This window comes from Malaya genurostris, chromosome 3 (assembly GCF_030247185.1).
Source record: "Malaya genurostris strain Urasoe2022 chromosome 3, Malgen_1.1, whole genome shotgun sequence".
Taxonomy (NCBI): Eukaryota; Metazoa; Arthropoda; class Insecta; order Diptera; family Culicidae; genus Malaya; species Malaya genurostris.
This window is the reverse complement of record NC_080572.1, coordinates 171,468,108-171,494,981: the sequence shown is the minus strand read 5'-3', so window position 1 is coordinate 171,494,981 and position 26,874 is coordinate 171,468,108. Positions and strand designations below refer to the sequence as shown.

The window sequence follows — 26,874 nt, the reverse complement described above, 5'->3', positions numbered from 1 at the left end:
ATTCTTGCTTGTCGTGACCTTCCATACATGAAACTTCTTTATCATTTCATTAAATCCATTGGAGTTCCAATTTAAATTTTATTTTATGTTAAACTGTTTTCTCTTCCATGAGTTCAACCAATAGCCAACTATAGGATATTGAATATAAGTGGTGAACTGATACAAACAATCCTGAAATAGTTATAAGATCATGTACAAAATAAATGTATTTTATTTAATGTAATTTAAAATAGCAACTCGCTTGATAAAAACAGTGTTTAGATTAACTAATGAGTACCAACATACTAATATGATATTCGAAATGTATTAGGTTTAAACTACTATGTATTGTGGATGCCACGGCGAAGAAAAACTTATGTATATTGCCTATGAAATAAACGTATTTATGAAAAAAAAAAAAAAATTATGTAATATAGTATCTGGCGATCGGTAGTGGCCGGTGAATTGAATTTAGGATGAGATGATTCCAGATGGCGATGGTAATTTTCTATGTTGGCCGCATTCTTCGGTCCGTGAGGGTCCGCGGGAAACACCCCCAGGCTACGAAGGCCCGGCGGGTGGCCCGCATGCTGGTCATTGACTGGAGCGGTCTTCCGGTGATGGTGATGTTACGGAAGAGAACGAAAAAAAGAAGTAAATATTGTGGGAAACGGGGTAAAAAAGGGGTGTGGGAACAAAATGTTTGAAAACGACAGAGATCTAATTAGTTGCCATCGAGATGGTGAAAAAACAGGGAAAGGGGAACGAAAAAGTTAGTGACAAAAAAAAAAAGATCTTGTTAATTCCAATGAAGATGGTGGACAGGGACGGGGATCGAGAGAATCGGGCGGATGTTAGTGTCGAACCTGTAGGTGGAGATTATATTTTCTGAGCGAGGAATAACACATTACACTTGTATATCAATGTGTTTAAGGTACTGGTATATGAGAAGCATATATGAACTATCCCGACTCGCCAACACATCCCGAACCGGCACCTCAGGCGGTCTACCTCGGGCCCTGAGGGATTCCAGTAGCTTCGACCTGGCGTCACGATACTCTACGCACGACCACACGACATGCTCGATGTCCTGATAACCGTCGCCACAGGTGCAGATTGGTTTATTGTTCCACCATATGGAAGATTTATTGAGTAAAATCAGGAAAAGAAGCACCGGAATTTGTTTTTTCGCACACATTGTTGGCATTACTCATGCGCTTGCAAAGAGTCTTGCTCATTAAGGTGATCATATTTGTTTGTGTATTTTTAGAGCATAGTTTTTGAAGTTTATATTTTATATTGTCAAAGATTTGAAATGTTCTTTCTAGTGGAGATTTTTCAGAGAAGTAAGTTTCTAGTTTTGATATTCAACCGAAGAGCGGTATTCATTTCAAACTTTCGCTCCAAGTTCAAATCAGTTTATTGTTACAAATTAGATTTGTAAACATACGATTTCATTCTAAATATCATTGACCTTATACAACATTCTTAAACAACCCTTCCGAACAATATACGTTTACGTAACATCTGTTAATAGATCGAATGAAAAAAAAACTTTGTCTAAGTACCGGTTAAATTGTAGAATGTATTTATTCAGTATGTATGATGTTAACCTTCACTTTCGAAACCATGCTTCCGTGGAGAGTGATTTGCTCATCGAGCAAACAAGGCCAACTTTTTACAGTGTACGCATGTCGAAAACCATTCAGGTCGAACGAATGAAACCCATAAAATGACAGAACAATATTCCTATACTACTTACCGGGTCTAGATACTTTGGGATTGTCTCAACAATGAACTTGGATGTAGCTACGGCAACTTCACTTGGTTTTATAAGTACACAATTCCCTGCCGCGATGGCTGCTGCCACGGGAACCAATGTCAACTGCAGTGGGTAGTTCCAGGCACCAATTACCAAAACTACACCGTATGGATCCTTATAGATGTATACTCCATCCATGATGTTGACCATGGTCTTTTCTGGTTTTTCTGGTTTAGCCCATTCGCGAAAGTTATAAATAGTGTTGCGGATATCGTTAATGAGAAAATCAATTTCCAGTACATGAGCCTCCTGTTTGTGTTTCCTCAAATCAGCGGCCAACACACTGACCATTTCAGCGGAGTTTTCCTCATACATACGCAGCAGGTTTTTAAGCTGTTTCTCTCTGCAGCCGGATGAGAAGGGAAAATATTCAAATTAATGCACGCGAGCTCTTAATTATTGCAAGCAACACTCAGGTCAGTATAAATCAAATGTACTGCGCATGTAGATAATGATGTGAACGAAAAAGTTAACGTTAATGTACCCTGTGTTAATGTTATTGCAAAGCAAACTGGTTTAGTTTGGTCCAACGATAACGATAATATTTGAATAAAATCAATGTGAAGCATCATGAGTAGTTCAGACGGCTATATAAAGATCGCCTCCACGTATTGCTTGAAAATGATTGCAAAACACGACAAAATACGCTTACCTGAATTCCACATTTCGCGTCTTTCCACTGGCGAAGGTCGTGTGAAGTTGTTGTACCACCTAAGTCCCAAATAAACACGGACAATTAGAAACGAAAAAAAAACGATGTCCAGCTCCATACTTACATCAGCGTAGCTCATTGCGGTGCCGTGATTGTCTGTAATGAAAAAAGTAACACACGATTCAGCAGTGTTTAACATTCAGAATTGAAATTTTACTTCGATTTTGAAAACGAGTTCATCAGTAGTTCAAACATAACGGTTTAGTTTTGCGCATGAACACATGTGGAATTATTTCGTAACATGCAACATTCTCTTGTTTACGGTATATGAAATTATCATTTTTTTTTCGATGAAAACCAATTTCGGTAATAATTTCATTACTGTGACATTTGTTAAGATACGTTAAAGAACTAAGTGCCTTGTATGGAAAAGAATAAATGGTCGGTAGGTAATGTCAGAGACATAGCTAGATAACGTGAATATGAATAAAAACTGACAAGCTTCCTCCATACCTCTGAATATTGAAAATCATTCTCATTAGTTGATCAATCTGAATATCGAAAATCATTCTCATTAGTTGAATCAAATTGATACTGACTCTAGCATTTCAACATCAAAAAATTTTGTGCCACTTTTTCGATGCAAACGGTGCTGCTCAAAACCGGCCGGACTTTAGCTGACCGATTCAGGGTTGACATTCGTATAGTTTAAGTTTATGTATTCATTCGGCACGTCGGTTTATACATTGCACTTCGGTACAAAACAAAAAATCTTTTTCAAATAACAGAAACATTACGAATGCTTAGTGGATTATGTTGAACTGCTAGATAACAAAACAGTTCAACGTAAATATAGACGAAACTTAAACAAAATTTCAAACGGTTATGTGCACTAAGTACAAAATTAGGCTGACTTTGAATTAATTTAACCATCAATTGGTTCCGATTGCATTGGAAAAAATCACGTTTTTATCTTTCGTACAACTCGAGATATTTGCGATCAAAAACTAATGGTAATTCTGGGAAATGAGTCCCACAGTTAAGAAAAACGTATTTGTAATTGTTTATTGGACCAGGGAAAAAACCTCTTGAGTTGACCAAATATTAGTACTTACTCAAAAGGGCGCAAAACCTCCTCATCTTTTAGTACCAACAGATAATACAAAATCCAAATGATACACTTTTAGTTAAAACTAATACGAGCTATACTTTACATAAAAACATTAACTACATTACACTTAAGCAAAATTTAATATTCCTTCCGTAGCAGAGAGTTTAATGTACGTTACTATGCCTCACAGATTTCTCTCTATATATTCCTATATATCTCTCTTTATCAATCTAAACATCCAGCAGTCATTCAAACTCCCTATACGCTAATTAAAACCAACTCAAACTCATTTTACTATCACAAAACTCAGAATAAAGACTGTCCCAGAAAGCAACCAAAAACCGCTGCCATTTCGCAATGATTCAGAATCTGTCAATTTTTATGGCTGCGTCCTGTTGTTTACACTCTTCTCTAACCACTTGTGCAGTTGTCTATTCGTTTTCATTAGCTTGTTTCGAAATGCGTGGACTTTCAGTAGAACAATGTCGAAAAATTGTGTACAAATGGTGCACAGAACGCGGACTGTCACTGAGAAAGATAGCAAAAATGGAAGGAGTAAGTGAAAAAGCCTTGCGAAACGCAATCAGGAAGTACGGTGAGGATAACACCTTTGAGGATAAACCGAAAACGGATCGAAAAAAAAGGTCCTGCTAACCCTCAGTTGCATAAACGTATAATGAAGGCGTTCGAGCAGAAGAAGAAGGTCTCAGTTCGGGATGTGGCCAAAAAAGTGGGCACTTCGAAGTCAAATGTTCTTCGTGCTAAAGAACGTTTGATTCTTCGAACCTATAAGAAGCAGAAACAACCAAAACGTAGTCCGAAACAAGAAGCATCGATCAGGTCGAGGGTTCGAAAGCTGTACAATACGATTCTTGCTGGAAATTTGAACTACATAATCATGGACGACAAAACCTACGTGAAATTCGATTACAAATCCTTGCCCGATTTGTAATTGTAAATTCGATTACAAATCCTTGTGGTCCCGACAATATTATACGGTGCGAGAAGGGCAAGTGTTAAACCAGTCCGAGACATCGATTGAAGTTGAAAAATTTGGTAAGAAAGCTATGGTCGGGCAAGCAATTTGTAGCTGCGGTAAGATTTCGAAACCCTTCATCACCGCTGCTTCAATGAACAGCGAAATATGCATTGAGGAACGACTTCTACCCATGATTCGAAACCACAAGGATCCTGTTGTCTTCTGGCAAGATCTTACTTCTTGCCACTACTCGAAACCAACGGTAGAATGGTATACTACCAAAAATGTCACTTTCGTCCCAAAGGCATGAATCCACCAAATTGCCCACAATTTCGACCAATTGAGGAATTTCGGGCATTAACGAAGGAAGATCTTAGGAAACATGTCTCGGCAGCCGAAACCATTCAACAGTCGAAAAAGATTGGAAAAAAGTGTCAAAACTCGTCGCCAAGAAGTCTGTACGGAATTTAATGAGGAACGTTCGCAAGAAGGTGCGCTAGCTAGTCTACAATGGCTAAGTAGCAAATATTGAGAATCATATTCTGTTGTTGTAGTCTAATATTATCAGTATATCGAATAAAATTTGAATATCTAACACTTGTGAATTATTTACAGCGAAATCAAAGTGCGTCCAGACTTTCTGGGACAGTCTTTACCACAGTATTCACGCCATAAATTGTATTTCTTGAAATCACGAGATATATCCCAAATATTTTTGATACACTATCAATAAAAGTTTTTTCATATACGATTTCGGGAGCTCCGAAGCCATGACGACCGAAAAAAAAATCATCTGCTCTTATCAGAAAAAATACACAATTCACAAAACTTTTTTAAACAACGGAGTTCGTTAGCAGACTCCAACTAGCTAGAAATAACACTAACACTAAAAGCAGGTCATTTAGCCGAATGCCATTTCGTCGAAAACGGTGGCATCGTGCATACAAGCTAGGTTTCATAGTCTCAGGTACGCCAGCCTCGGTAACTGCGAAGAAAGCGCAGGTCGTCCTCAGCTCGATCGATCCATCTTGTCCGTGGCGCGCCTCTTTTTCTTATACCGGTCGGATCACTATCGAGTATCATTTCAACCGGGTTGTTCTCAGACATTCTAGCAACAAGACCGGCCCACCGTAACCGCCAGACCTTGCCCATTTGGACGAGGGTTGATTCTCCCAGCAACTGATGCAGTTCATGGTTCATTAGCTTTCGCCACGTACCGTCTTCCATCCGCAGTCCGCCATAGATGGTTAGCAACACCTTCCGTTCAAAAACACCCAGTGCACGTTGATCCTCCACAAACATTATCCAGGACTCGTGCTCGTAGAGGATAACCGGTCTAATCAGAGTACCTTCGCACGGCGACGAATGTTGCTCGATCGAAGCGTCCTGCGAAGCCCGAAGTAAGCACGATTTAATGACAAGATGCGTCTCTGAATTTCTCTGCTGGTTTCATTATCGTTAAACACCAATGAGCCTCAGTAAAGAACTCGTCGACCATTTGGATTTAATCACCGCCAATAAGAACTCGTATTAGGCGTCCTACATTATCTTCTATCGAGCCCCTATCTTTCATGTACTTTGTCTTTGACATATTAAGGTCAAGTGCGATTCGTCTGGCATCAGCGTTTAGTCCGATGTACGTTTCTTCCATGTTCTCAAAGTTGCGTGCAGTAATATCAATATCATCATCAAAACCAAGCAGTTGGATGAACTTTTTTAAAACCGGTACTCGAATAACGCAGTTAGTCCGAGAATCCGTAGTCGTGCATGATTTTCCATAGCTGATCTCGATCGATTGTGTTGTAGGCTGATATGAAATAGATGAATAGGTGATGTGTGGGCACATTGTATTCGCGACACTTTTGCAACACCTAGCGAATGGCGAACACTTGGTCCGTGGTAGCACCTTCACCCATGAATCCTGCCTGATATTGTCCTACGAATTTGTTTGGAATCGGTGAAAGTCGGCAGCATGGGATTTCCTTGTAGGCGGCGTTCAGCAGAGTGATCGCACGGTATTTGCAGCAATCCAGCTTGTCACCCACACACGATTCCTTCCATCCATTCCTTCGGTAAAATCTAGTCCTCCCAGATCTTGGTAACGATCCAGTGCAGTGCTTTCACTAGTGCATTGCCACCGTGTTCTAGTAGCTCTATTGGTAGTTAGTCTACCCCAATGACCTTATTATTTTTCAACCGGCCTGCCTCCTCCTACACTTGTTGGAAGTCAGGGACCAGCAGTCTATTGTCCTCCGCACACGTTCCTAAGTTCGTAACCGCGCCACCACATCGCCGTTGAGATGCACGTCGAAATACTGCCGTCACCTCCCGATCATTCCATTCTAATGATCGTTAATGAATATGACCAATTCAATCAAAGACAATAAGTATTCTCATTTAACACGGGGTAATGAATTTATCCACACGGGTAAAAATCCATTGCCGGTACCATGATTAAAAATCATGAAATCATGAATCATATCTATCATGAATAATAAGTCATGATTTCATTAGCAAAATGATTGGTATCATGCACAATAACACATCTTTTATGAAAATTTTCATGATATCAATCATTTTGCTTATGAAATCATGGCATGAGTCTCACGTTTTCGTATAAACAAAAACCTGTTTTATTCCTCCTAGTGGTGTAATGATGCCTTTCTCATTTTCATTTTCTCCTGTATATTACAGTATAAATAACCCTATAATTCCGGAATCGGAAGTCGGATCCAAATGAAACTCAGGAGCTTTGTATGGGACCTTAATGCCTTTCATTTGAAGCTAAGTTTATGAAAATCGGTTCAGCCATCTTAGAGAAAAGAGAGTGACATTATTTTCACATTTTTTGTGCACGTGATAGCCGGAATGATCCCCATCTGTCTGCTACTGGAAGAGGATAGCTTATGCAAACGCCGGAGCACGTAATATTCAGTTGCCCACGGTTTGTTCAACCGCGTAGCGAAATGACTGCCATCGTTGGCGCCGATGTCAGCGTGAAGAACATCGTTCAAAGGATGTGCAGTGAGGAAGGAAAATGGAACGCGATGAACCGGACAGTTGTTCAGATTATATCCACACTGCAGAGGAGTTGGCGAGAAGAGCAGCGTCAAATGACCTAGGTCCAAAGACGAAGAATGCCGGACTGTTTTCGGCACCCTAAGAAGACGGACGAAGCGTGTGGAATGCTGCTCGGTTTCGGGATAGGTTTCTTCGCCGGGAAACTCTCCGTCGGGTAGGCTAGACCCACCACCGGGGGCTAGTTGAGTAGGCACGTCGTAGACCGGTTTCGGAATGTCGATTTCGAGAGAACTTCCAACGTCGGGGAACTCTCTGTCGCGGTAGGCTAGATCCTACGGCGGGGACTAGTGGAGTAGCCACCACAACACCGACTTGTGTCGTCGAAGCGCCAGCGAACCAGAAGCTATGCTCCAACTGGAATCGCCGGAGCGACCTCGGCACTCTCTCGTGTGTCCCGTGTGGTGCAACAGGGGACTCGGTGTCGGGAGAGCCTCTTTCGCCGGGGAACTCTCCGTCGGTGTAGTCTAGATCTTTCGTCGGGGATTAGACGAGTAGATCGTGGCGTAGCACCGTTAAAATAGGGGGGGCACCAGTAAACCGGAAGCCATCCTCCAACCGGCATCATTGGATCGACCCAGGCATCCTTACGGTCGGACCGTGGACGGGTATCGAAAACGTCGGTTCCGGAAGAACTTCCATCGTCGGGGAGCTCTCTGTCGGTGTAGGCTAGATCCATCACCGGGGACTAGTCGAGTAGACGCCACAACACCGATTCGAGTCGTCGGGGCATCAGCGAACCGGACGCCATGCTCCAACCGGAATCGCAAGTCAGACCTCGGCACTCCTTCGGGTGTCCCGCGTGACGTAAAAGGGAAAACTCTCAGTCGGTGTAGGCTAGATCCATCGTCGGGGATCAGTCGAGTAGTGTGGCGCGACGTAGCGGCGTTGGGTCGTCGAGGCGCCAAAGGTGGATCGAGATGGATAAAGAGAGAAACTCAGGAGCTCATTTTCTCCCAAACAAAGAAGTGCATGAGCACAGCCGAGATGGATAAAGAGAGCAGGAGCTCATTTTCTCCCAAACGAAGAAGTGCATGAGCACAGCCTCCCCCGAAGTATTGAGCTTAGCTTAGTTCCGGGGGGATCGAGGCAAAATGTCCAAGGTGTTTTAGTGGGTAAGGTTCAGCCAGTCCCACTCGCTGGTTCACAATAGCGGTAGCTTGACAACTACCGAGCGCGTGAGCTGAGAAAGTACATAAGGTATTCCACCTTGTAAAAAAAACACACACACAGACATTTGCTCAACTCGTCAAGCTGAGTCGATTGTTATATGACATTCGGCCCACCGGCCCTCGGTTCAAAAGTCGGTTTTTGCAGTGATTGTTTAGCTTTTCTATATGAGAAAGTCAAACCTGTTATAATTCACCTTTCTCATACCTCTCATATTCTCATATATAAATTTAAATAATTTTCTTTGATTGTTGAAAACTAAAAGTTTTATCCATCAACTAGTATAACGTACAGAGTGAAACAGTTAACCAACTCAGAGAAAAAGAAATGAGTTCCTGTATTGCAGGTACTTCTGAAACCGGAATCCGTGAACCGGTATAATCGATGTCGGTGCGAGAAAAATTACTGGGATCAATTTTTGAATATATAGTAACAATCTCTAAACTGGGAGTCAGAAAAGCCGACATCAATTTGTTTGGTCGCCTATTGACAATGACCAATTGGAATAGTTTTAAGGAGAGTTTAAAAATTATTTTACGTTTTTTACTTCACCGCTTTTAGAGACGTAAACTCACGGTAAAACTCAGGAATTCAATGATTTCATTTGAGTAAGGTTTGTGAAAATCGGTCAATCCATCGTTGATAAAAGTGAGTGCGATCCATTTTGGATTATATAACTACTGTTTCCGATGCTTCCGAAATCGGAAATCGGGAGCCAGGAAAGACGCAATCGGTTTATTTTACTTGTCTACTGATAATTGCTATCAATTGGAATAGTCTCGAGGCCAGTTTAGATTTTTTTTACGTTTTTTGTTTCGTCACATTAAGTGAGGGTATCATATTTTTAAATTTTGGAGATTATTCATAGGACTATGAGACCTTTCATTCAAATTTCAAGTTTGGTAAAATCGATCACATCATCTCCGAGCAAAGTGAGGAATTAATTTGAAATTGAAATTTTTACATTAATCGCCCTTTAATTCCAGAACCGGAAGTCCGAATTGTACCTTTCATTTGAATCTGAGAATCGGTTCAACCCGTTTCTGAGGAAAGATGAGACTTTTCATTTGCATCTAAGTTTGTGAAAATCGGTTCGACCATCTCCGAGAAATTTGAGTACGAACAAATGTTTCATACATACATACACACACATACACACATACAGACATTTTGCGTACTCGACGAACTGAGTCGAATGGTATATGACACTCAGCCCTCGGTTCAAGAGTCGATTTTCACAGAGATTGCATAACCTTTCTAAATGAGAAAGGCGAAAAAATCTTACCGCAAAAAAAAATCATTTCAGAGAACTCAATCTGAACACAAAAAACTTTAATGGCATGTTTATAATCAACTAACAAGTACTTAAAACTGTAACACGCGTTACTCTGCACAAGCTGCCGGATCCTGATAAAAATCAATTGCAGCCGATAAGATCGTGGGAGTGGGTATGTTAGGCTATCAACTGACAATATCTGCAAAGTTGAAAAATTTTGTTAAAAGAAAATCACAATTCTCTTCGCTTTAAAGAATTTGGATGGATTTTTAACGAATTTCCAAACTACTTTAAGAATACACTACTCGCCATATTTAGGATCGAGAATTTCAAACTCAGGTAAATTTTATGCCAAGGTTCTATTAATGTTATAGATTAGTGATTCGAACGTGAACTTTTTTTTTTGTTTCAATTATAGAGGCTTTAACATTAATGTCATTCGCCTCTTCGGGCCAGAAAAACTTTCTGACCCTATGTGCGGGGATGGGAATCGAACCCAAGAGGGCGGCGTGAAAGGCATCGACTTACCCATCACGCTATACCCGTACCCCATGTGAACTTTTATTTAAGTATATAAGTGCACTGAACAGATAGACCGTATGACATCCGACGAAATCCTCCTATGAAGAGTTAACCCACTGATTTCTTTGTGTGTTTGGTATCTGAACAAAGCCAGCAATATGTGCTCTGTCTCATATGTTTCCATTCTTTGCTATTTGGGATTTGATTGTGTGTATTATTCCAAACTTATCATGTTTCGTAAAAATATCTCGGGGTGCAGGATAACCTCAATTAGGTAAAACCTCCACATCCTGCTAAAGATTCAAGTTTCCATTACTTGTGCATTTTGATTCCTACGTATTAAACATTGTGGTAATTGTTTAATGTTAACATGTATTATAATTAATATTGGATAATATAACACACAAATCTACAGGGTATCACTCGGTAAATAATTGTGTTACGCTAAAAAGCAAACAGATATCGTGAACGGTAGCAATGATCTTCAATTATTGAACTGATCTGTTGACATGTTTGTCTACTACGATCGTGACCGACACCCACATCTTCTGAAACTGATGCGCTAATACAATGCGGCACACTGCATTTTCATGAATGCGACATTTTCATCAGCTAAACGATAAACAAAACAAACCAAATACCGACTTTCGGTGGGTCATGTGTATAAGCAATTCAAAGATGTATGCACGCACAACGTCATACTCATACCCAGACGACGGCTCGTGGTTTCAATGTTTTCTTCTTCAGCAGCCAGATAAATAGACATCACAATCACATTGTATGCACTGGAGTCATGTACGACATCCTCGGCCAACAGCGCTCTGCTTTGTACCAAGAGCTCCACGTAAATAGGGTATGCTTGTATGGTTCGCACTTATATACCGAGTGCAATTACTTCGTTGCGTAAAGAAGTGTGACTTTTTCTATTATTATAATTATTATTTACATGTTTTCTTACTTGTACACTAGATGATAGTGGCACTTGTTACAAAAATTAATCCGGTTTCAGCACACTAAACGATTTGTTGAAGACCGCTACTGGGAATTAGCACTTCGATGCAACACAAATTCAAAGGTTATTTCCGAATATTTTTCGTTCTAATTGACAGACACTTTCTTAAGAAATCTGAATTACTGCAGAAAATAATTACTCCAACTAAACAACAATTCACTACTGTAATCTTCCAAATGATTCACTGTAGATTGTGAAGTAACTGAATTCGTAACCAACACAAACACTGTACGGACACTGATCGAAATGTGGACATGCGCACTGAACAAATTCTCAACCGCAACTGAACGTAATTCTGTCCCGCGACATACAGGCAATCCTCACGAATGAAGCCCGATCGGTGATCACATGCACACTTGTACGGTATGAGCCGGACTGGCAGGAGATCCCTCATATGACGCGATGATACGATATTGCGCGCACTTCAATCTAGACGAGTCATGAATACTAGTAATAACGAATTGAGTAATCCAATGTACAATTTCTGTTCACTTGCTGCTGTGCCTTTTTGTTGTGCCCACGTTGTGGCTGAGTTTGCATTTTTCCTACCAGTGTTATGTAAAAAAATGATCACCAGAAAACGTGGTATAAACTTTACGCGTTTTTTTTTTTTTCAGGTACACCAACGCGTGTCTGAGGATTATCCCATGCAAGGGGTGATAAACTTATCTCAAATGTGATGATGATACTTTGAGGATTATTGTGTGCAGAGTTGAAGGTAATATAAAATCTATTGGAATCATAACTTAACTTTTATATACTTCTTACGAATTTATAACGCAATCTGTAAAATAAAAATTGAGATCAAAAAGCTCCATATGCCATAGGCCAAGGAATGCACAGTTGGAAACTTTGATAGATTTTAAATTAAAAATTTAAGAACAGCAAATAGATTTTATATTCCTCAAATCATAGAAAACTCTAAACCAACAGAAGAATACATGGCTTGCACCAATTCAATAATATGGACCGCATGAAAAAACGATACAACTTAATTATAGAGTTCAAAAATCTCTTGGCAGTAATACGGCTAACAAATCATTTTCAATGAATCATGAATAGAAGCAGTGAATCATACAACCATGGAATTTAAATTCACAGGATATTAATACAGACACACAAAACAGTATAAACACAGAATTGGTAAGCAGCATGAATATCAGAAACGTAATTTGAAATTATTAAAACTTAACATCATTGTATTTTTTGCCTTTCGATCACTGCAATGTTGATGCATCTCAGATATAAGCGCAACATCGTTCGGTTCTTAATTGAAGTTTATGATTATTTTATCACTTGAATAGTTGACTGGTTGATTTGGTGGATATTCTGTTTTATATGGTGTATATAAAAACATATTTGGAGGACGTTTCTTGAATTAAGATCTGGAAGATTGAAGCAAAGTGGCGGGCTCACGGCGCAACATTTTTTCCGTTTTTTCGGTTTTCGGTAGTGAAGGAAATCGAGAGAGCGTTGTTTGCTCGTTAAACCGATCCCCCATACGATAGGGGCGGTATATTATTTTACCCCGGCGCAAATTATCCTAACTATGTTCATCGCCAAATTCAATTCAATTCATAAAGGCTAGTAAAATGTGAGCGAATGTAACTATTTCCGATCTTTTTAATATATTCCACACATGGATGGATGAAGAGTCCAAGATCAAAAACAAACAAATGCAAGCATTTCTATGTTTCTAAATCATGATTGATCGTCCAACTGTAATAGTTTAATTCGTTCAGAAGTTCCTTGTTGTATAGCAGGCGATTTGCATATTACGCTGAAAGAGTCGTCAACACTTGTACTGGAAAGAGCTAGTCTTAGTGTGGTATTTTTTGTTTTTCAATGTTCCTAGCACGAAAAAACTTCTTCAAGTCTTCAAGGTCTTGTGAAAAGAAGCGCACTCCATCCGATAGTCATTATCAGTAAACGGCCAAACAAACTGATTTCGGCTATCCTAGTTCCCAGTTTCTGATTCCGGATGCACAGGAAATAGTGGTCATATTTTCTCAAATGGATCTCACTCACTTTTCTCATTGATGGTTTGATCGATTTTCACAAACTTAGTTTTTAATGGAAGGTCTTGCGGTCTTGTACGAAATTCCTGAGTTTCAACCGAATCCGACTTCTGGTTCCGGAATTATAGGGTAAAATATGTTAAAAATTTCATACCAGCCCTTAAAGGGGCGAAACAAAAAGCGTGAAAAAATTCAAAATCGGTCTCGAAACTACTCCAATCGGTAGTCATTATCAGTAAACGGTCAATTAAACCGATTCCTTAACTCGAAGTACTGTAACAAGCGACCGAAACTATCCAGCTGAGCCCTCAATGGATGACGGTTCTACACAGAACACCTAAAAACGGTTATTCTTTACACAATTAGATGGATTTAAACAGTAATAATTGACCTTCAATAAATCCGGTCCCCAGCTTCCGATTCCGGAAGTATAGGAAATTATGATAAGTAGAAACTCTCCTCTTTTTCTTAGAGATGGCAAACACGTTTTACACAAACGTATATTCAAATTAATGGTTCTATAGGTAACTGTTAAATTTTATCCAGACCCTACTTCCGATTCCGGTATTTTAGGGAGATCAGTGTTGAAAATGTCAAAGTGTCGTTTAAAATGACGATGCAAAGAACGTAAGAACTCTTTGAAACTGTGATAAAATCTGTTTTTTATGGCCAAACGAATCGGTTTTAGTTAGGGGCTGTCCATAAAAGACGTCACGCTTTTTTGACGATTTTTGACTTCCCAATCCCCCTTTGTCACAAATTGTCACAGAAGCAAAAAACTTCTAATTACCCATGTCTGCAAGTATGGCATCAATTAGGTGCTCAGAATAATAGAATATGAACATTTTAATGTCCAAGAATCACGCAAGGTAAAAATTGAGTCAACCAAAACTTCGTACTTCTATTCGTAGGCCAATAATCATGGTTTTTTTTTAATTTCACTTATTTCTGAGAAATAATTATTAAGCTTATAAAAAATTGTATTCTTTTTTTTTCAAAAAAGCGGGTCTGAAAACAGCTACTCAAACTCGTTCGATTTGTTAGTGGGTGTCATTATTTCTTGGAAACCAATCATCGGAATGCAAAAAGCAAAAAAGTTTCATATTCTGTATCGAATTGACTATGGCTGAAACTAGAATTTCCACCGAGAAAAAACAAAATAGCGGTCATTTTCTTATTTCCGACCCTTTTTTGAGCTCTTAATTATTAATAACAATTAATATTTTTGGTTGTAGTTCCGACCATAGAGAAACATCTAACAAGTAAAATGCCGTTTAGTGCATGTCTAATATATGTTTTCAGGTTTCAGACCATACAACATCGGATTCATGGCACAAGCGAAAGTGAAAATAAAAATATGATTCCACATCCGGCCATCGTAGAAACTTATTTGAAAGAATTTCACCCCAAAATATAGTATACATTATTAATTTTTTTTATAGCAACTGGAAAAATTCTCATGAATGAAATAGACTGCAAATTAAATCACACACACAAGACTGAAAATTGAATCTTGTAAAGTCGAAACACTCGCCAATTCCACTTTTTAAAAGGACTTGAAATCATTTCTTCATTAATTTCAAGCTCGTTAAGTTGAATGTATTATGTAATTATTTGTCAGAAAATTATTATAAATGAACAACTAAAACTTTTCCAATTGAAATAAATCCTAGTTAACAAATAAATAAAACAATATCGCTTTTTGTAGCCTCTTTCAAAACTAAAACTATATTTACATCCATCACTATTACAATAGAATAAATCGTCATGATGAACTCAAGTGTGTATCAACCTAGTCGTTTATATAATACAATGGCTTACCTAAGAAAATAGGCGCCCGGGGCAAAAAATGATTTGACGCCCCCCATTGTTGAATCGAGCGGATTAGCAAGCATAAAAACCTGTTTTAATCCACCTATTGGTGTAATGATGCCTTTCTAATATTAATCATACTATCATATATAGTACTGCGATTCTTGAAAGAATAACCGAAATCGGTTGGTTTGACCGTCTACTGATAAAAACTATCAATTGGAAAATATTTGAGGTCGATTTAGAACATTTTTTAAGGTTTTTCTCCATTTTCAGTGATGGTATACAATTTTTAACCCACTTTACCCTATATTTCCGGATCCGGAAGTCGGGTAAGCATGAAATTCAGGAATTACGTATGGGACCACAGGACCTTTCATTTGAATCTAAGTTTGTGAAAATCGGTTCAGCCATCTCTGAGAAAATTTAGTGCACTTATTTTCACAATTTTTTGCACATTTTATCCCATAATTCCGGAACCGGAAGTCGGATCCAAATAAAATTCAGGAATTTTGTATAAGATCACAAGACCTTTGATTTGAATCTAAGTTTGTGAAAATCGATTCAGCCATCTCCGAGAAAAGTTAGTGCAAAAAAACGTTACATACACACATACGCACATACACACACACACATACACACACAGACATTTTGCGTACTCGACGAACTGAATCGAATGGTATATGACCATTCTATATGAGAAAGGCAAAAAGCAACCCTCGGCTTCACAATCGAAATGTGATCTAAAAACGGGTTTTATTCACCTAGCAGTGCGGTGGTACCTTTCTTTATAGATTCACATGCTTTCTGAATCAATATTCGTTGTCACTCGAACATTGTGGCTAGAAAGAATGGTAATCGATTGCAGTATTCAAATAAATAGGACAAAAAATTATTAAATATACGCATTTTCTCGAATATATTAGAGTAATACGATATTGAGATTTTACGGTGGTAATAATTGAAGGCAGTTACAATCAATTTAGTCGATCGATCAATCGATAAAATAAATAAATAAGTTATCACTTTAAATTCAAAGGTTTTCGTGATTTTCCAAACCATTACGTTGCCAAAATGGAACCATGCTAAAACCAAACAAAATACTATGCTCGAGAGTACGGTATTCAATTTTTCTATTGCTCAGAAACGATTGGATTGGAAATCCTGTCTAATTCTGCAGCCAAGCGTCATTTCATCGATCTTAGACAATGCGAAAAAATTACGTACACAAAAATATCGATATCTCCGTTAATAATTATTAAAATCTATGGCTTGTTTGATAGATATCACGATAAGGTATCTAACCTTGAAAACATAATTAGTACTTAAGGTAGACATTATAAAAAACGTGCTTAATCCACCTAGCAGTGATATGATTTTTTTATCAATCCGCATGTGATTTTTGCGTGAATATTCTTCGATGTTTTAGGTTTTCATGGAATCATTTTAACGTCCGTCGTTTTAAACGACAGTTTGAAAATTCAATCACTTTGACCTTGTAATTTTGGAAATGCAAGACGAATCGAAGATAGAAATTGTATGAAACCCTAAAATTATTCCATTCAATCTAAACGTGTGAAAATCGATTAGACATTTCATGAGATGTAGAAGTGAGTTCCTTTATAAAGCTTTTGTCGGTATTTATGGTACTTCCAGAAACGGTATTCAGAGACCGGTATAACCCAATATAATTCGTATGTCCATGAATTAGTATGACGAATAAATTGAAATAGTTTTGAAGCCAACTTTGAAGATTTTTTGGTGTCGTTTTCTTCTATGACAATCTGGATTTTAAAAACTCATCGCCCTGTAATTTCAAAATTGGAAGTATGATTCAGATAAAATTCACCAATTTTGTATGGAACCAAGAGTTTTTTTTAATTTGAATTTTTGTTTATTAAATTCGTTTTGGCCTTCGTTTAGCTTCTCTATTTCCGATACTTTCGGAAACGGAATTCGGAAATCGGCGTAGACAAAGGCGGGTCAATCGCCTAATGGATTTCATTAAATTCGAAGTTTTTAAAAATCAATGTAACCATCTTAAAGAAATCGTAGTGCGAGCCACATAAAATTTTAGGTACCTTCCGGGATCGAAAATCGAATACCGTTAAAATTGAAATAAGTTTTTTGGGTCTGATTAAAAAACAAGCAGTTTTTTATGGGACCTTAAGATCTTTTATTGGAATGCTAGATGGACGAAATCGGTTCAGCCATCTACTATCAAAATAAATGACAATGTTTTAATTTTATTACATACATGATCATGAAGTTCCGGAACCAAAAGATGGATCTAAATGAAATGCAGAAACCTTATATGGGAGCATACGACTGTTCATATGAGTTAAGTTCGTAGAAATCAATTAAGCCATCTCAAAGAAATATTCTTGAAATTATTTTTCACACACGAATTTGATTCTCTCGACGAACTTCTTCGAATGGTATAAGAATGTAAGAAATTGTGTTCTTTTTTTCATCTTTTGTACCAACAGATTACATAATATCCAAATAATACATTTCATGTTATTAACTAGTATAACTACATATTTAAATTCTTAAAACTAACAATAAATGTTTAAAGAGATAGTGTTCGAGAAAACAATTTCCTGATAGTATCACGGATTAGATGAAAGTCGAAATGACTTGAACAGTCGGCACATGCTGACAAATAACTCGTTGTGGGCATAGTTTGTTCTAGCGGAAGGAATGCGTAAGAAAGGATGAGCTCGAAGACAACGACGACGGATATCAAAATATATCAAACATAACAGCTCCGAGCAATCAATTTGTGATTGGAAAAGATCAGCAATGAAGACTGCCTTGAATACATTTCTGCGGACGGACAGTAGCTCGAGATCTATGAGCTTGCAACGATCTTGGTAGCTCGGAAGATTTAGGGGGTCTCTCCATGGTAGTTGGCGAAGCGCAAAACGAATAAATTTATGTTGAATAGCTTCTATGTGTTGAATGTCGTTTTGATAGTAGGGTGACCAAACAACAGCTTCATATTCTAGTGTAGAACGGACCAAAGGACAGTATAATGCTTTTAGGCAATATATGTTTTTGAAGTCTTTCGTCACACGAAAGACGATCCCTAACAGCTTCGAGGCTTTCTTGATAGTATATTCAATGTGCTGTTTGTAATTCATTTTCGAATCCAAGATGACTCCCAAGTATTTTATATACGATTCTCGTCTAAGAACGGTTTGTGAGATCGAGTGGTTGAATTCAATCATAGAACGTGAATGAACGCGAGTGAATGAAATAACAGAACATTTTGAAGCTTTAACGGTCATTCGGTTTACTCTACACAAGTTTGGTATTATAAGTATTGTTGCAAGCAGTATAAATCAATACAAAGATTGAAAATTGTTTTGAATTTGAAAATATCTTTCTAATACATATGTCATGTTCGAACGATTACAGTGCCAAACACGAACCGTGCTAAAATGGAAACGTCATGCAAAAGGGTTCTGTGCATAGTCTTTGAGGTACCAAAAACAATTCCATAAAACAGTATTGAGAATCGTGCTCCGAAATATCGGTGTATCACCAAGCGAGTAAAACTCATACTATTGGAATAAGGCGAAAAATCGATTACACAAAAATAGCGATATCTCCGTTAAAAAAATGGACGGATTTAGACAATCTTGTCGGACAGCTATTACCATGCGGAATCTAAGCCCAAAAAACATATTCTGTTTTCAATGTCATTAGTGACAGATATTGTGAAATAACAGAAAATTTTGACATAAAACTCCGAATAACTGAAAAAGTTAAGATCCGATCTCAAAACCATTTAATAGCGTTCAGGGGAAGGCCCACACACACTCACCCACACACACACACACGCACGCGCACACACACACACACACACACACACACACACACACACACACACACACACACACACACACACACACACACACACACACACACACACACACACACACACACACACACACACACACACACACACACACACACACACACACACACACACACACACACACACACACACACACACACACACACACACACACACACACACACACACACACACACACACACACACACACACACACACATACACAAGGACATTTGCTCAGTTCGTCAAGCTGAATCGATTGGTAACACATGGATAAATAAGTCCCGAGACTAACAATGGAAACAACTTTTTTTTTTGCAAATTTTTTTTTATTCATCAACATAATCATTTTTTATGGTGATACAATGGTTCCAACGTTTTTCCAAATTTTCAATACCATGTTTATAAAAAAATTTATCTTTCGCTTCAAAATAAGCTTCAGTTTCAGCGATGACCTCCTCATTTGAGCCAAATCTTTTTCCCTGGAGCATTTTTTTTAAGATCAGCAAAGAGCCAGTAGTCACTGGGGGCTAAATCTGGCGAGTATGGAGGGGTGAGGAAGCAGATCAAAGCCCAATTCGTTCAATTTCGCCATTGTTTTCATCGACTTGTTTTTGTTCCATCGAAAGCAATCGCGGCACCCACTTGGAAAAAACCTTTTTCATGCTCAATTTTTCATGAAGGATAGTAAATACACTTCCATATGATGTCTGTGTCATCTCAGCAATCTCACGGAGCTTAACTTTACGATCTTTCATTATAATTTTTGTCACTTCACTCACATTTTCCGGTGTAACGGCTTCCACAGGTCTACCCGAGCGTTCCGCGTCATTTGTGTCGGTACGACCTCGTTTAAACTCGGCGAACCACCGACAAATCGTTGCTTTTGATAGACAAGAGTCCGGATAACATTTTTCAATCCATTGTTTCGCTTGCACGGTGTATTTACCCATTAAAAAAAAATGTTTTATCAAAACACGAAACTCGGTTTTTTCCATTTTTTAAACAAACTACAAAACGACTTTACTCCAACCTCGATAACTCAGCTGTTTCTGGTCGGATCGACTTAAAATTTTGACCCGTTTCAAGCAAAGGTTAGTACTCTAGAAAGACGTGGTTACTGGTTTACTACGAGCGCCATCTCTGCTTTAGTCTCGGGACTTATTGATCCATGTGTTTATATGACATTCGACCCTTCGGGCCTCGGAAAATTTTTCTAAAATTTGAGCAAATTCTATACCTATTTTTTATGTATATAACAAAAGGTAAAACTGCAATTTTTAACAAGAAAGTTTGTATTACCCTTTCATTTGCAACCAGCCATCCGTGAAAAACACTCATCTTAATTTGGCGCACACATACATACACACAAGGATATTTGCTCAGCTCGTTGCGCTGAATCGATTAGTATCAGACAATCGGCCCTTCGTGCATCGAAAATCTTTTCCAAAGTTTGAGCGAATGCTATACCTATTTTTATATGTAAAGGAAATATTCATTGTTTTCATTTCTTCTTTTCCCTTGCTGGTATTATAGTTCTAGTTAGTAGTCACAGATTGTTTGTAAATAGAGTGGCGGCATCTCATCTTAATGAAAATAAAAATATGGTCAACAATGATATTTATTGCTGACTGCACTGATACTGGTTAGGATAACAAATGAACTAACTGAAAATAAAATAAAGGTGTCAGGAATGACACCTACACCAAAATATCGCGAAGGATTCCAGCGCCCATTTTCTACGCACTTCAAAGCTGCCACATGCTACTATAGCGAAGATAAAAATAGTTTTGACAATTAACCTTTAATCGGCGGCTCTACACATTATTCTTTAATGTATGTACATACACAAGTATGTACGCATGATTCGATTCCTTCGATTAACGCCACCAACAGAAACAATATATGTGTAAAGTATAAACTGTATTCGTTATCAAATCCAAAACAATGTGTTTTCGTCCGCTATCGTAGGCATACTAGTAACAAAATTGGACAATATTTCGGCAAATGCAGCAACAAAACGGCATCCACATCAATTGACACTCAACATTAACACAGTTTATGTTTCGATCTATGCGCATACCAAATTTCCTAACTCGAAGTACTGCAACAAGCGTCCGAAACTATCCAGTCGAGCCCTCAATGGAAGACGGTTCTACACAGAACACCGAAAAACGCGTGCGCGTGCGAAAAGTTACCTACCGAGACTAAACTGCCCAAATCCAATGGAAGTCGTTACGCTGTCTTAACTGAATGGAATCCTGAGTCGCGCCAGTTTTGCATGTATAGTCCGCTTACAATCGACAATTATTTATAATTTTGCTTCATTTCACTACTATGTAAAGTAGTGTGAGAGCAATGAAAGAGCGAAACGAAACATGTGAATGTGAATCAAAGAAATTACCGCAGTAAGTATCTGATGTGAACCCTGGGCACATGTTTGGAAAAACGTGGAAGCCTGAAACCGGTATGTACAGAATTATGTTATTATGATCGATGCTTCATTGATTCTGTTTTGTAGATCATCCCAGTTTCTGTCCTAAAAAAAATAGCAGTGAATAAGTTAATAGAATTTTTTCACCATTTAATAGCGACACGATAGCATAACAACCCGTTATAGTAAATATTTTATTTTGACAATCAAAATAACAAGCAACTGAAACATAACCGACTAAATGGATAGAAAACACAAAATGACCTATTGGATAAAAAAATTTTTTTCATAAAGTTTCACTTATCGTAATGTTGAAACCCTGTTTTTATACTACCTAGTGGTGTAATGATACCTTTCTCATTGCCAGTAATATGAGATATTGATGCAACTTCCACATCAGAATTTTAGACAATTGTTTGTGATCTAATCCCGTGTTCCACCCTAACTGTTGTCAAACCGTTAGTTTGAAGCCAGTTTCGAACCTATTTTTTTTAATTTTATTAACTGAAAATCGAACTATTTACGACCCTGAGAAGTACGAATCCAAAACAGTTTCATGAAATGTGTTTGTTCTAGAAAACTACCATGAGTCAGTTTCTGTTTTTGCCTTTTCTGTTGGTAATGGAATTGCTGGAGAACCTGACTTTTGATCGGAGCTCCGGAGACCCGTAGTGTTTTATACCATTCGGCTCAGCACGACTAGATCGGAAAGAGTCTGTATGTGTAGGTGTATATGTTTGTGTGTAGGCATGTATGTGCACCTTTCAAACAAATTTTTTTACCGCTCAATTTTCTCGGAGATAATTGAACCGATCTTAACAGGCTTACGATCGTTGAAAACTACTATTGGGTCAATAATTAGGATCTAAGATCAAATGGCTATCACTTCTGGTTCCGGAGAAATAATGGTATAATTAATACAAGCAAAACAACTCATTACCGTTCAATTTTCTCGTATATTTGATGAACCAAATAATTCAGAAAATGACCAATGATCAAGTTCTAATGTGATATTTGCTGATCCATTTGATTTAAGAAATGCTGCCGAATATGTGACGTAAGCGCTGAAGCATTCTTTTGTGAACTACACAAATCAATCTGAATGAATTTCTTTCAATAATAAGCCCACATTCGTGTCAGAAATTATCATAATAGAGCAAGGCAAACAATATTTTAATGAAACAACGCCAATGAGAACTTTTCAGTTCTTTAATCCGTCATCTTGAATGACAGTTTGAAATTTTCAACACTTTTCACATCATAATTCTGGAAGCGGAAGTCGGATTCGGCTGCAATTTCATAGTAAGCTAGGAGGCCATAAGAGTATTTCTTTTAAATCCGAATTTGTGAAAATTGGATTAACCGTCTGCGATAAATCAGAGTAAGCTTCAATGACAATTTCTTCCTGAACCAGGAGTTACTATTGCCGAAATGAGTCTGTTTTGCCATCAACTAACAAAATCGGTAAACTAGACTATATTACTCATCAGTTTCACCGAATCCTCGTCTTTTTGGCCTGTTATTGAAAAAAGACGTTCTTGATACTGACATTTTTGCCCAAATCGTCCTGTAACTTCGAATCCGAAAACCGGATCTAAATAAAATTTAGAAGTGTTTATGGATTCCTAATCCCTTGCATTTGAAATTAGGTTTACATAAATTGGAACAAATCTTTGAGAAAAAGAAGTTGTGCCATTTTTTTCACATATACACTCAAACATTTTTCTATATCGACGAACTGAGTCGAATGGTATATGACACTTGGTGCTTCGGTTCGAAAGTTGATTTCCACACTGTTTGTATTCGATTAAGTAGAATAAATGGAAAACGATAATTCGACGTGAACATTTCATAAGGGCACATAAACGAATGAGAGGTTCTCTTTGTTTACTTTCTCTTCTGTTAATAACACCTAAATTTTCACGTTCACTTACCAAATTTGCATATAGAATGAAAGAAAATATCTCCAGCTTTGTAATAGTATCATACATGTAATGAACAATTGCGTAATAACGCAGATATAATCGAAAGAGAAAGTAAACAAAGAGAATCTGTCAATTGTTTTAAGGCCCTTTTGAAATGTTCACGTCGAATTAGTTGTTCGTTATGTGAAACACGCTGAATTGAAACCGGGCTGTCACTAAGAAGTGCAGTATCTGCAAATAGCGGGTGAAAAAACATTTCTCAAACTAGAACCGTCCGGATCAGAAATGAACCACCTTGGCGGATTTTTAAGATCGTTAAGTTGAAGTTAATGAGAACCCAAATGTAACTGTCCATGTGATTTCGGATTCTAGCTATCAGTTCTAGCGGAACTACTCGTTGCCGTTTCAAAACACCCGGAATATCCAATTCATTAGCAAAGCGAAAAAACCAAACGACTCAAATATGCGTAATTCTTGTTAATATGCTTCCATAGTACTGACCAAGCGGTTCCCGATGTTTCGATATGTTAAATCGAAATCGGCAGATTCAGATGAAGGTGGTACAAGGGTTTTACTCCTGGAGTGGAGTGGGAAGTCTCGAGAAAATCAATAAGATAATAACGAATAATGCCATATCAAGATCCTACGGGATAATCAGGAATTCGTATTTCAACAATTATCTGAGTATATCCAAAGACATCATATTAACAAGCTATCCAGCTCTCACATTTCCCAAACAAATCATTGGCAACATCCTTCTTCGCGATCATGGCGCCCTCAGGCAAATCCGCATCGAATCTCGTACATAGAAGTAGGGAAGAGAAAATTCAAATTCGTGCGCGCTAAAATAGCAGCACTGCGCACCCATACATTTGACATGATCTGTTGAATGTGATGCCGTGCGATTGCACTGCTGAACTGAAGATTGATTTCTCTCCAAGCTGACAGGGTCTGGTATAACCCAACTAATTCTAATATTTACACACGCCCCTTTTTGCACTACACCACTGCGCTTCATGGCTGCTAGATGACATAGCATACAAAGCTTAAATTGTTGCACGTTCCAAACCTACCTTGTTGCATGGCATAGTAAGCTTTTCAGATAAGCTTTACTCGAAAGCACATTGATGTAGTAAGTGCTTAGCTGGTTAATTATTTCAGTTGTATTTTAGTATACAAAGTAATGTGAATATGAAGCTTTCAGCGTGTGAGCTCATCGTTTTGTGACTAGTGCGGAGAATGAATTTGAGAGAAACAAAGAAATTGTTATGCATTCACAGTTTGGTGTTGAACTTTAAACGAAATCTAATTGACAGTAAATAAGTCTGTTAAATTCACCAGCGTATTTCAGATGACGCCACCAAAAACAAAAAGATAGGTTGAAGTCACAAACCATCCGCACTGCGCAGCGATCTATCGAAGGAAATTTGATTTCTTTATAGCTAATAATCAGATAAAAATATGCAATGCGTGAATTGATTGAGATTTACAAGCAATGTTGCAAACTAACCTTACCTTCATCACTCTCGATGTCAATCACAACAGTCCGGAGGCTATCCTGTTGAGCGCCACCGGAAGCATTTTCAGTGCCGTTGATCGATAGAGCACTTTCGATTACACCGCGTGTTGACGTAAATAAGTCACCATTGGTTTCGTTAACGTTAATGCCTTGTTCGGTGTCGATGTTCATGATGCTGCTCACAGTACTTGCAATTCCTGAACTTTCATCATTGTCTATTTCCTCGGTGTGTAAATTAGACTTGGAACGTGGTGATGAAATTTTGACGGGTGATCCATTGTCTTCAGTGGCTACCCCTCCCGGAATTTCACCGAATAAATGTGTATCGTTCACTTCCGCCGATTTGGATTTACTTTCGGCTTTGTTAACCATGTTTCATTGGAATATCTGAAAAATAGAAAGTAAGGTAAGAATGAATAGTTATCCTACCTCATCTAGTTTTTAATTTGTCTTCTCTCTAACTCTCTTTAAATAAAATGTTCCTCTCATACGTATGATCAAACATATTGTTCGCGATTTGCTGAAGTGTATTTAAGAATTTTTAAATGAACATCCCACAATATGTGAAAAAACACTTCTTAAATGCCATATAACAGAAATATAAAAACATGTTTTAATCCACCTAGTGGTGTAATGTTGCATTTCTCATATAACTGATGTTTTAATAAATATTGCTAAAGCATTCTTCAAAAAACTTTTATTTGAATCTTGAATAAGAATAAAAAAGGTTTGTTTGAGCACACACTGGCACAATTTATAAAAAGTTTTCTTCGTATTCTTTGGCATTTTTGCTCTACATGACATTATACTTTTTTTTTGTTCCGGAACCGGAAGTCGCATCCGAATAAAAGTTAGCTGTCTATGAGACCATAAAACCTTTAATTTGAAACTAAATTTGAGAAAATCTACTCAGCCGTCACTGAGAAAATAAAGAGAGTTCTGTTTTTGTATCCTGACCACTATTTCCGGTACTTCCTGAACTATGGGCACTGGGAACCGACATAGCAGAAATCGATTCGTTTGACCAGCAACTAATGCATCCTACAAATTGAAACAATTTTGAACCAAATTTAGAAGATTTTTTCCTTATCGCTTTTGCATTATCGCTCAAAATTACATTTTGCGTGTTCGACGAACTAAGTCGAATGGTATATGACACTCGATCCTCCGGGCCTCGGTTTAAAAGTCGGTTTTTACATTAGTTGCATAACCTTACTATATGAGAAAGGCAAAAAAATTTTTCTATATGAGAAACACAATACAATTAATAACATAATCTTTTGCACTTATTTTACAGATGGAATAAAAAATGGCACGAACACTTAATTGAAAACCCTGGAAATACGATTTTACTGTAAATTAAGCTTCATAAATTACAGATTTTCATTGTTCTTAAAAAACAGATTACCATTGTTCTAGAAAAAACTCTCTCCGAAAAAATATTAAAAAAATTCATAGCAAATCACTATTGGGCACGATTGTACTAATCATTGGGATTGGAAAACAAAGACCGATTGTGAACCGAAAGAAAAAAATTTATCTTTGACACACACACACATTGAAAATCCAACGTGGTGAGGTTAAAAAATTGCGAAATTATTTATTTTAGTTAAATCTATCGACAAACTATCATTCACAGTTATGCGTCATAGTAAAACTTACGATCGGAAACAGCTTTCGAATCGAATTGAGGACAGTTA

The 26,874-nt window shown here is 37.8% G+C and overlaps 1 protein-coding gene and 1 long non-coding RNA gene across 7 annotated transcripts in view; one reads left to right on the top strand and one right to left on the bottom strand.

The window, feature by feature from the left end:
- LOC131439044 (aldehyde dehydrogenase, dimeric NADP-preferring-like) overlaps positions 1-26,874 on the bottom strand; it is a 73,233-nt gene that overhangs the window by 30,661 nt on the left and 15,698 nt on the right. For all 6 annotated transcript variants that reach the window (XM_058609574.1, XM_058609575.1, XM_058609571.1 and 3 more), the window contains exons 2-5: positions 25,171-25,561; positions 2,578-2,609; positions 2,454-2,512; positions 1,742-2,144 (exon numbers count right to left, since the gene is read on the bottom strand). In XM_058609574.1, coding sequence (XP_058465557.1) covers positions 1,742-2,144; positions 2,454-2,512; positions 2,578-2,609; positions 25,171-25,546 — 870 coding nt within the window. In that variant the 5' untranslated portion in view covers positions 25,547-25,561. The remainder of the gene's footprint in view (positions 1-1,741; positions 2,145-2,453; positions 2,513-2,577; positions 2,610-25,170; positions 25,562-26,874) is intronic.
- On the top strand, positions 12,024-26,629 carry LOC131439046 (uncharacterized). Its single transcript, XR_009231047.1, has 3 exons — positions 12,024-12,159; positions 12,219-12,744; positions 26,472-26,629. It is a non-coding gene; the product is annotated as an uncharacterized LOC131439046 (long non-coding RNA).